The following is a 12500-nucleotide window of genomic DNA, read 5'->3' on the forward strand; positions in this document are numbered from 1 at the left end:
GTCGGTGTGATGTCATGCGCTAACTTTCTTCTTCTTCTTCTGCGTTCGTGGGCTGCAACTCCCACGTTCACTCGCATGTACACGAGTGGGCTTTTACGTGCATGACCGTTTTTACCCCGCCATGTAGGCAGCCATACTCCGCTTTCGGGGGGTGTGCATGCTGGGTATGTTCTTGTTTCCATAACCCACCGAACGCTGACATGGATTACAGGATCTTTAACGTGCGTATTTGATCTTCTGCATGCATTTACACACAAAGGGGGTTCAGGCACTAGCAGGTCTGCACATATGTTGACCTGGGAGATCGTAAAGATCCCCACCCTTTACCCACCAGGCGCCGTCACCGTGATTCGAACCCGAGACCCTCAGATTGAAAGTCCATCGCTTTAACCACTCGGCTATTGCGCCCGTCTCTTCTATTTTCCAAACATTTTAATTCAGACCAAGGTTTACATACCAAATAAATATTTCACATCAGGAAGGCACACCAATATAGCGTTCCGAACATCAACCATTCCACATCAAGCATCACATCGGCAGAACAGCAAATATCAATTCAAACATTGATCAGTGTGATATTATAACACACGGATTACAATGAAGTTGCAGTAATGACAGTATACTATCTGTTCACACATTGATTCCACTGGTACTGCTAAGCCCAATTCATATCAAAGTAATATAGGTTTAATCATACATAATACAAATCTTAACCTTGAACGATATATATATGTATGGTGCCCATTTCTGCACTGAATTTGTTATATTCCACGGCTACTCTAAAAACATACTTGTCAATTCCGTATACCTTTTTTTAAAAGATCTTTTATGAACATTTGTATTGTTGGAATTACTTTCTTGATTCTTCATGTGCTGCCTTTTGTTTGTATCGTGGACGATAATAGAAGAAATAAATGACGAGGAAGAACAGGCAGGAGAGGGGTGGGGGTGGGGGTGGGGGTGAGGGTGTGACGGGCGTAAGGGAATCGGGGGGGGGGGGGGGGGGGAGGGGGGGGGGGGGTAGGGTCGAACGGTGAAGGGGAACGGAGGGAGTGAGTGAAGAAAATAACGGGTGGAGGAAAAAAAAAGAAGAAGAAGAAGAAGAAGAAAAAAAGAGGAATGACTATAATCACGCACGCACAAGCCTGTCTGCAGACATCTGCACATGCCCGTTATCATCGACTGGAAGAGATATGCAGTCCTGGTCCCGCTACACACACCACCGAATCTTACATCAGCTCTTCCGCCCCACCCCCATCCTCTCTCTCTCTCTCTCTCACCCTCTCTCCATCTCTCCATCACTCTCTCTTCCGCCTCCGCCTCCTCCTCCCCCCCCCCCTCCTCCTGGCGATACAAAAAGCTGTCTGTGAGATGACAGAAGTGGCACTGGCTGCATGATAAACCAACCAACCAAGCGCTTGTCGAGTCTCTCTCAAAGTCTTGCAGCTAGCCTTCATGTGGCGCTGGCTTGCGGCGCTATATGCCGGCTCCTCCTTGCCGCCAGAGGCGCCAGTCTCGCATGCACCCGTTCACCCTGGGTGTTGAGGTTCAAAACCCGACACCAGCTATCGTGCCCGCGCTCTGTCTGTCTGTCTGTCTCTCTCTGTTTCTGGTTCCTTTCCGATGTGCCGATGTCACTGATAGATGGTTTCCTTGGCGGGTGGGGGGAATTGCTTTGTTGACGGTTGTGATCTGTTGTCTGTCTTGTCAGTCATCTGGTGTTGTTTGTTTTGTTTTGTTTTGTTCTCTCTCTCTCTCTCTTTCTCTCTCTCTCTGTCTCTCCCTCTCTCTCTGTCTCCCTCTCCCTCCCTCTCTCTCTCTCCCCTCTTGCCCCCTCTCTCTCCCCCTGTCTGTCTCTCTCTCTCTCCCTCTCTTTCCCCCTCTCTCTCTCCCTCTGTCTCCTCTCCCTCCCTCTCTCTCTCTCTCCCCTCTTCCCCCCTCTCTCTCTCCTCTCTCTCTCTTTCCGTTTCCCTCTCTCTCTCTCCCCTCTTCCCCCCTCTCTCTCTCCTCTCTCTCTCTTTCCGTTTCCCTCTCTCTCTCTCCCTCTTCCCACCCTCTCTCTCCCCCCCCTCTCTCCCTCTCACTCTCCCCTCTCACTCTCCCCTCTCCCCCCCCTCTCTCTCTCTCTCTCTTCGAGTCGTTCTTTTCTCTGTTTTTTTTTTAATTTTTTTTCTCTGCTGAGAGCATGCAGTATCGGTTTGGCCATGTCTGTTTGGTTGACTGGCTTCAAGCTTGTGTCATGGAGCCGGCATATAGCGCCGCAACCCAGCGCCACATGAAGGCTGCAAGACTTTTTGAGAGAGACTCGACAAGCGCTTGGTTGGTTTGGTTTATCATGCAGCCAGTGCCACTTCTGTCATCTCACAGACAGCTTTTTGTATCGCCAGGAGGAGGAGGAGGAGGAGGCGGAGGAACAAGCAAAACTAGAACAAAATTCAACTTGGCCCTCGCGCATGGTCGATCAGTCTGGAAGTTAGTCTTTGACGTTCTGGGGGGGGGGGGGGGGGGGGGGGGGGGGGGGGGGGGGGGGGGGGCGAGGGGGGGGAAGAGTCAGATTCAGACACCTGCAGACGCACGAAGAATGCTGTCAATTCGTTTAGTCAATCATTTCTTCGAGAGAAAAAAACACACAAAAAACATGATTGGTTACTTGTTCTTTTGTAATATATTATAGTTTACTTAGTGGTTTATCCTGTTGTTTGTTTATGACGTGTAGTCTCCTCTGTAACAGAAAAAAAACATTGTTTATTATTGTTTATTTGTAACATTATATCATTCTCTTGGTGGATTATCCTGTTGTTTACTTATTACGTCTCCTCTGTAACAGAAAAACAGTGTTTATTTGTTCTTTTGTAACATAACATCGTTCACATATTGGCATATCCTTTTATTTATCAATGTAACGTCTCCTCTGTAACAGAAAAAAACATTGTTTACTTGTTTTTTGTTTGTTTGGTTTTGTTTTGTTTTTGTTTTTTTATGGTTTTTTGTGGGTTTTTCTTTTCTTTTTTCTTTTTTTTGGTTGTTTTTTGTTTTTTTTTGTTTTGTTTTGGTTTTTTGTTTTGTTGGGGGTTTTGGGTTTGTTTGGTTTTTTGTTGTTTTTGTTTGTTTGTTTGTTTGTAATAATTATAATATCCTTCACTTGGTGGTGTAACCTATTGTTTATTGACAACATCTCGGTTCTTCAACAGACTTTTCAGCTCCTACCTCTCTGTGTATAAAATGTTGATGATGACTGATTTTAATCGTGACAATTACGTGTTTTTTGTGGTTTTTTTTTGGTTTTTTTGTTTTTTATGTCGATATCGCACCGTTCGGAGACCCGGGGAACGTGGATGGACCTGAAGAAACACTTCAGTTCGCCCTGGAGGATTTGTCACGTCCTGACATCATGTCATTTGTCACTGGCCGCCTTCCTCCGTCCGACTAATGTGTCTCGACTTGTGTTACTGTTGGGGGCGGCGTAGGGGGGCCGGGGAGGGGGGGGGGGAGGAAGAGGAGAAGGGGGCTGTCAGGAAGATGGGGGGGGGGGTGGGTGGGGGGGGGATGGGCGTGTCTCTTCTTCTCACCCCCCACCCCCAACCCCCCTCCGCGCAAACTTTCTTGTGGAACAGTTGCTCTGATGAAGTATTCGCCAAGAAGAGGGGGTTGGGGAAAGTTGAAAAATGACCATTTTCTCCACGTCACACATGAATAAGAGCGTACATTAACTCACTCAGTACGGCCAGTCCTCTCATCTCCTCTACACAGACCCCTCGGATGTCCAGTGGATGTCTCAATGACCCAACCTTTAGCTTCCGTCGTCAGAAGTGTGGTATTCTTTGTCAACATTCACGTCTTCAGTATAAGAGCCTTCCGCTTGCAATATTTTGATGATGGTAATTGGGGAGAAACGCTGTTAACGTCGTCTCTTTCGCCGTTCGTATGGAGAGAGTTAAAGACTGACAGCAGTGAAGAAAGGGGGAAACTAAGGACATGGAGGAAAACGAACACCGAAGCAAACTGTTTTGTGTGTTTTTGTAGAGTGACGCCGTTCAACTCGGTGATACCAGCTGTCATCTTTATTCACGCAAGGTTGTGTGCTTCACGAGTTGAATCTGTCCCCTGTGTGTGTGTGTGTGTGTGTGTGTGTGTGTGTGTGTGTGTGTGTGTGTGTGTGTGTGGTATACACGTGTGTAGTTTGACTATCTGTCGTGCATAAGAGCGTGTTCCTGTGCGAACATATTTATGTGTCTGCGCGTGTGAGGGCGTGCACGTGTGTGTGTGTGTGTGTGTGTGTGTGTGTGTGTGTGTGTGTGTGTGTGTGTGTGTGTGTTGTGTGTGTGTGCGTGTGTGTTGTGTGTGTGTGTGTGTGTGTGTGTGTGTGTGTGTGTGTGTGTGTGTGTGTGTGCGCGCGTTCGTGCGTGTGTGTACGTGTGTATGTCTGTGTGTATGTGCGTGTGGTGTGTGTGTGTGTGTGTGTGTGTGTGTGTGTGTGTGTACGTGTGTGTGCGTGCGTGTGTGATGATGAATAATGATGATGACGATAATAATATCAATAGTAACAGTGGTAGAATTTTGATGAGTAGTTCATATCCATGTCCACATCTTCTTCTTCTTCTTCTTTTTAATATCATAAATAACAGGAATACAGCTCTTCGAAAGCACGTCGCTTTATACTGTTTTTACATGAAAAAAAAAATCAATAAAAAATACAATGATGATATCTACGATGCTTACTGATGTATATAAACAATAACGACGTTTATGGCTGCAACTCGATAAGCATCGACGTCGTAAAATACATCGATGCTGCAATATGTTTATGTGTCAACAATATACATACAGCAAGACACATTATGGCTCTCCAATCTGATATGTATCGGTAGATCATTATTGGCAACATTTCCTTGCTATCAACGCTGGTCATCAGCCTTCGCATGAAGAATTGTGTCTGGTTTGTGAGCACATTGCTGGTAAACACAGCTGATGCTTCTCTGTGGTTGACGACTGTGTATTGTAATTCGCACGCTTTGATCACCCTTGTTTAACTCTCTCCATACGAACGGCGAAAGAGACGACGTTAACAGCGTTTCACCCCAATTACCATCATCAAAATATTGTAAGCGGAAGGCTCTTATACTGAAGAGGTGAATGTTGACAAAAAATACCACAATTCTAACGACGGAAGCTAAAGGTTGGGTCATTCAGACACCCACTGGACATCCGAGGGGTCTGTGTAGATGAGGAGAGAAGACTGGCCGTACTGAGTGAGTTAAGGTATGTCGTTCGCTTTGTTATTCCGCTTGCCTAACATCAATTTTTTTTTAAATACTTTATATATATATATATTTTACTTATTTTCCTCTTCAAAACATGGCACCGCCACGCAAGATCGATCAAACACACACACACACACACACACACACACACACACAGAGAGAGAGAGAGAGAGAGAGGGAGAGCTATTCCGCTTGCCTAATATCAATTTTGTTTTACTTTTTTTTTTCATTACTTATACCCTCTTCAAAACACAGCACCGCCACGCAAGATCGATCAAACACACACACACACACACACACACACACACACACACACACAGAGAGAGAGAGGGAGAGCTATTCCGCTTGCCTAATATCAATTTTGTTTTACTTTTTTTTTCATTACTTATACCCTCTTCAAAACACAGCACCGCCACGCAAGATCGATCAAACACACACACACACACACACACACACACACACACAGAGAGAGAGAGAGAGAGAGAGAGAGAGAGAGAGAGAGAGAGAGAGAGAGAGAGAGCCTAGTGAATTGATCTTACTAAACGAATTACAGCCAAGGCTTGCGAAATCTGTCTGTTCACGAATGTTTCTTTTCATAATAATGCTCATGTTTATGTTTTATTGTGCCTTAAAAACCTTACGGTTTATGATAATATCATCATCATCATCATCATCATTCATAACTTTTCCATGGCGCGATATCTAGTACTAATGCTGCTCAAAGCGCCTTATATCATCGAGCCAGATATAAACATAACATAAAAACATTACAACAGCTCAATCCAATGCGTTCACATAATGAATAAAAAAAAGCATGATCCACCAAACAATATAAATATCAAGTAAACAATGCTTAGATTAAAAAGACGTACATTCCATAAAAACACACATTTTTTTTAAACACACACACCCACATGCGCTCGCACACACACACACACACACACACACACACACACACACACTCATACACACATGCACGCGCGCCCAGACACATTAAAGAAAGAGAGAGAGGGAGGGAGAGAGAGAGAGAGGGAAAGTGATAGAGAGGGGATAGAGAGAGGGGAGAGAGAGAGGGGGGGGAAGGCAGACGTTGAGACAAACATGCAGGAAATATTCCCAGTCAGGTGATGGCAAACAGATGATGAATATATACAAACAAGATTAGGAAAAAAATTGTTTATCAATACTGCTGCAATTTACTGCATGAACTGATTGATTAATTGTGTGTTTTTCATTCATTCATTTATTTACCATTGCACTTGTGTCTTATAAACCTTACAGTTTCATGACAATAAAATCTATTCTATTCTATTCATGCAGAAGAAACAAGACAAGATAGAAATAGAAAACAATAAATAGACAGTGACACAGCAACACAGGAACAACAACAAAAAATCAGACAGAAATATCCTTCCTATCCCATATATGCAAAAAAAGCAAGCAAGCAAGCAAGCAAGCGAGCAGGAGAGATAGAGGCAGACAGACAGACAGGCTCGTAGGCGCGCTCAGAGGAGAGGGAGAGACAGAGACAAAGAAACAGACAGAGACAGGCAGAGACAAAAGACAGGGAGGCAGAGATGGAGACAGAGAGACAGACAGCGACACGAAAAACGGAGGAATCTCTAGATAGAAACACAGACAATGATAAACGAGACATTCCAGACACAACAACAACAACACTATAAACACCAAACGACGACGATCCACCCCAATGCACACACACACACACACACACACACACACACACACACACACACACACACACACACACACACGAAAACAACATAACGCAACACACACACACACACACACACACACACACACACACACGAACACAACATAACACAACACACACACACACACACACACACACACACACACACACACCAAACACAACACACATACAACACACACACACACACAACACAACACACACACACACACACACACACACACAAACACACACACACACACACACACACACAACACACACACACAACACACACACACACACAACACAACACACAACACACAACACAACATAACACACACAAACACAACACACACACACACACACACACCACACACACACACAACACAACACACACACACACACACACACACACACACCAAACACTACACAACACACACACACACATACACAACACAACACACACACACACACACACACAAACACAACACAACACACACACATACACAACACAACACACACACATACACAACACAACACACACACCATACACAAACACAACACACATACACACACACACCAAACACAACACACGCACATACACAACACAACACAACACACACACACACACACACACACACACACACACACACACACACCACACCACACACACAAACCCCTCCCTATCTAACCTCAGACAAGCACTGACGTCCAGCGGGACTGGAACTCACACCCGTCGCGGCCAACACCGCCGCCGCCTTGTGCTTCTTCTTCCCCTCCTTCCTCCCCTTCCCCTTGTCGCCGCCTCCACCACCGGATGAGCCAGATCCCCCCACGGGCAGGGCGTCCAAGGACCCACCATCCCGCTCCTCCCCCGGAGCGTCCCTGAGGTGGATGTGGTGGGCGGTGGTGGCGGAGGTGGTGGTGGTGGTGGTGGTGTTGGCCGAGGTGGCGGTGGTGGCGTGGAAGGCGGTGGAGCTGTAGGCGGCGGAGGGGCGGGAGGAGTTGGAGTCGTCCGACTCCCGGCAGTACACCACCCCGGTCTGGGACACGTGGATGCTGGGGGTGCACCCCATTGCGACTGGGTCACGGGGTGGGTGTGTGGGAGTGGGGTGCGGGGGCGTGGGGGGAGAGGAGGGGAGGGGGAACACACCCTCAACTCAGCTACCCTCACCTCACCTCACTTCAACTCACCTCACCTCACCTCCCTCCTCCCCCACCCGACTACACCCCCCCTCCTGCAACCTCCTCCTCCTCTTCTTCCACTTCCACCCGCACCACCACCACCACCACCACCACCACCCAACCACCACGCCTCGTCCACGTCAAGGTCACGGGCTGGTCACCACGAGGGGGCGGGGGGTTCCGCAGCAACGTGTCTGGCGTTGAGGGTTGATAATCCTTGGTGATGGTGTTCTCTGTAAGTCTTCACGATGACAATGTTCACACCGATGTCTTCACGATGCTGTTAGTGTATTTACAATGCTGCTACTGCTGCTGCTGCTGCTACTACTGCTGTCAGCGTCTTCACGATGGTTATTTTCACATCAGTGTCTTGAAGATAATAAAGAGTTACAAAAGGATTTAACGATACGACTTTTAACGACGTCTTCCAGATGAGGACGATCCTCAGTGATGACGCTCTGTTGGGTCTTCACGACGATGTTATCAACGTCTCAAAGAAGACGAAGATGATGCCGCCACCGTGTTGACGATGACAACGGTCACACGACTGTCTTCAATATGATAAATGTTTACGCCAAGGTCTCCACGTGAAAGAATGTTCAAACAAACTTGTTGAACACGATGATTTTCACACAACGTTGTCACGATGACTACTATGTTCACATCAACATCTCCGATAAATGTTCACGCCAATGTCTTCGTGGCTGATAATGTTCAAACCAGTTATCTTCAATACGAATAATGTTCACGCCAACCTGTTCATTACGACAATGTTCACATCAACGTTGTCACGATGATGACGTTCACATAATTATCTTCAACATGAACAATGTTCACGTCAATTTCTTCAGGATGACCATGTTCACACCACTATATTCAATGATAATGGTCACACCATCGCCCTCGCATTAACAAGTTTCACAAAATTCTGATGATGCTGGCTTTCATAACGTCATCACGATGAGAAATTTAAACAAACGTCTTGACGATAATATAATCTTAGAACCTCTTCATTATGATGATGGATGTCATACAACACCGTCTTCACAGACGTTTCAAGAGTGGTAGTTCTCGTGAGGTCTTCGCGAAGATGATGGTCACAAAAATGATCTTCACAATGCTTTAACCATGATGATGTTCACGTCTTTAAAATGATGATTTTCACGTCTTTACAAACATGATGTTCGAAGCTTCTTGTCCACGTCTTTTCAATGATGATGTTCACAACTTCTTCATGGTGATTTCAACGTCTTTACAATGACCATGTTCACAGCTTCTTGAAGATAATGTTCACGTCTTTACAATGATCATGTTCACAGCTTCTTGAAGATAATGTTCACGTCTTTACAATGACGATGTTCACAGCTTCTTGAAGATAATGTTCACGTCTTTACAATGATCATGTTCACAGCTTCTTGAAGATAATGTTCACGTCTTTACAATGACGATGTTCACAGCTTCTTGAAGATAATGTTCACGTCTTTACAATGATCATGTTCACAGCTTCTTGAAGATAATGTTCACGTCTTTACAATGATCATGTTCACACCTTCTTGATGATGATTATCACGTCTTTATACTGATCATGTTCACAGCTTCTTGAAGATAATGTTCACGTCTTTACAATGATCATGTTCACAGCTTCTTGAAGATAATGTTCACGTCTTTACAATGATCATGTTCACAGCTTCTTGAAGATAATGTTCACGTCTTTACAATGATCATGTTCACACCTTCTTGATGATGATTATCACGTCTTTATACTGATCATGTTCACAGCTTCTTGAAGATAATGTTCACGTCTTTACAATGATCATGTTCACAGCTTCTTGAAGATAATGTTCACGTCTTTACAATGATCATGTTCACAGCTTCTTGAAGATAATGTTCACGTCTTTACAATGATCATGTTCACAGCTTCTTGAAGATAATGTTCACGTCTTTACAATGATCATGTTCACAGCTTCTTGAAGATAATGTTCACGTCTTTACAATGATCATGTTCACACCTTCTTGATGATGATTATCACGTCTTTATAATGACGGTGTTCCCAGCTTCTTACTCTCTTCATCCCCTTTCTAGGGTCAGGGCCTCTGCCCGTGAAATACAAAGTCTTCTTTGCATGGACGATTTCTTTGGAGGTCCATTAGAGTGAAGAGGGCAGGGCTGGGTCTTCTGCAGATGTAATTCTTTTAAGTCCTCTCACACAAATGTTAAACAAAGCTAGTTTGGGGAATATTTTTGGTGTGTGCTAATCACATTTGGCTTTAGGGTTCTCAGGTGCTTAGCTGTTAATACCGAATCCTCGCCAGACAAGCGAATGGAAGACGTTTATCTAGATGAGTACAATTCACCAGAGGTTTCTTGAGTTATGTAGAGTGACCACAGCAGGGTCTTTTGCAACTAGGAGGATGAAGGGTTCTTTGGTGAGCACCGATTACTATACTTGTTTAGTTATGAGCTTTCCTGACACGAACAGTGTTTATATACTTCCATTTTTCAATGCTGATTAAGCAGGTCTTCCGAAGAAAACCGGAAACTACTGAAACAACGAGCCTTCTTCGACAGGAGGTCTGAAGGTTTTGCTTATTGACAGCAGTACCAGCAACACTGCAGGCAGTAGATATGTGTGTGTGTGTGTGTGTGTGTGTGTGTGTGTGTGTGTGTGTGTGTGTGTGTGTGTGTGTGTGTGTGTGTGTGTGTGTGTGTCCTGATACGGGGCGAGTGGAAGCACAGTGCCAGTGTTCTCTCCTAACACGATCTTCAGGGAAACTACTTCGGTACAGCACTGGTCCAATCACTCTTCACCCGATGTCTTCATTTCAAGCCTTCCCCACCAGCAAAGTGGATAATTTTGTTTCCTGTACATCTCAGTAACCCAGCTCTGCTAACGGCAAATTTCCAGATTCAGCATCACTGTCGCCAGCCAATAAGATTATCCTGGGACCAAGAAATGCTCACCACAAAGCTTTCTGATTGGTGGCAATTTCAGGATGATAACGCACACACTCCACTGCTACGAACGTGAAATTTTGCCCCGTAGGAACATTTTCAGCGAGGATTAGAATCACCGGTATTGATGCACATGATAATAACAGCTTGAAACTGGACGTCCTCAAATCCATTCCAACGACGAAGGCTGTTCAACTACTGCTGCTGCTGTTGTTGTAGCTGCTACTATCTATTGTTTCTTAAGCCTGTTCCAATGATGTCCCAGTGCTTCTTGTTCATTGTCACTGATCCTTTAAAGGTTTTATTAATGTTTGATACCACCAGGTAATTCACAATAGCTGTCAAATATCAGCGTCGTCCACAAGAATCCTGCAATGGTTGTTAGCACTGTTGAAAACCACAACTTTGTAAACTGACGGAACTGATAAACCTGCCCAGTTTCAGTTTCAGTAACTCAAGGAGGCGTCACTGCGTTCGGACAAATCCACATACGCTACACCACATCTGCCAAGCAGATGCCTGACCAGCAGCGTAACCCAACGCGCTTAGTCAGGCCTTGAGAAAAAAAAAGTAAATAAATAATGGATAAATACATAAAAAAGAACTACTACTACAAATAATAATATGTATAAGGTGCAAAAACTTGATGAAGTCAACTATAAGAGTAAAAAATTAAAAAAATTATTAAAAAAAGAAAAAGAAAAAAGAAAAAAAGAAAATAAAATAAAAACGTCAATATACAGAATAAGCCCTTTTATTCTTTATGTATTTCTATTTTCACATAACTAATTTCACTTATCAGCACAGACATTGGCCAAGTCTTGTAAGCCAAACTTCTAGGATTTCCATTCTCTTTCAAGTCAACTTTTTAACCCAGTGTCTGAATATAATTTTCTGTTCAGAACAACAGAATGATTCTGAGGTCCCAGAACATGAATGAAAATGAAAATTCTTCCACACAGTTTTAAACACCCAACTTCATGACACAGACACAGGGCGTGAATTCCAAGGAACGTCGTGTGCACCAAGAAAACCTTGCCATCCAGATATCACCCACAATCTGCCGTCACACACTACACTTACAAAAAGGAAGCTAACACACGAAGACCTCAAAACACTCTTAGCCTTTTCAGAGATTCCATTTACACACACACACACACACACACACACACACACGTTGCCAGCCTTACATTCACAGCCGGGGGAAAAAGAGAAACATGCTCTTCCTTTCTGAGACTATTGCGAAATTCCACACACACTCACACAAACAAACAACCCGCGACAAACGCGGCAAGCCAAATGCAATGCCAGTCTTTGGCAGGAAAACTAAAGCGACTTGGTCTAGGGTGGGTTTTTTTTTTTTTTTTTTTTTTTGTTGTTTGTTTAGTTG

At 44.5% G+C, this 12500-nt stretch overlaps 1 protein-coding gene across 2 annotated transcripts in view; it reads right to left on the reverse strand.

The window, feature by feature from the left end:
- LOC143297364 (high affinity cAMP-specific and IBMX-insensitive 3',5'-cyclic phosphodiesterase 8B-like) overlaps nt 1-12500 on the reverse strand; it is a 326384-nt gene that overhangs the window by 147415 nt on the left and 166469 nt on the right. The window contains exon 1 of one of the 2 annotated variants that reach the window (XM_076609671.1): nt 7665-8135. The exons of the other annotated variant lie outside the window; for it this stretch is intronic. Within the exon in view, the coding sequence (XP_076465786.1) occupies nt 7665-8048 (384 nt within the window). The 5' untranslated portion in view covers nt 8049-8135. Of the gene's footprint in view, nt 1-7664; nt 8136-12500 lie in introns of those variants that run through there. 2 annotated transcript variants of the gene reach the window in all.

Source organism: Babylonia areolata, chromosome 22 (genome assembly GCF_041734735.1).
Source record: "Babylonia areolata isolate BAREFJ2019XMU chromosome 22, ASM4173473v1, whole genome shotgun sequence".
Classification (NCBI taxonomy): domain Eukaryota; kingdom Metazoa; phylum Mollusca; class Gastropoda; order Neogastropoda; family Buccinidae; genus Babylonia; species Babylonia areolata.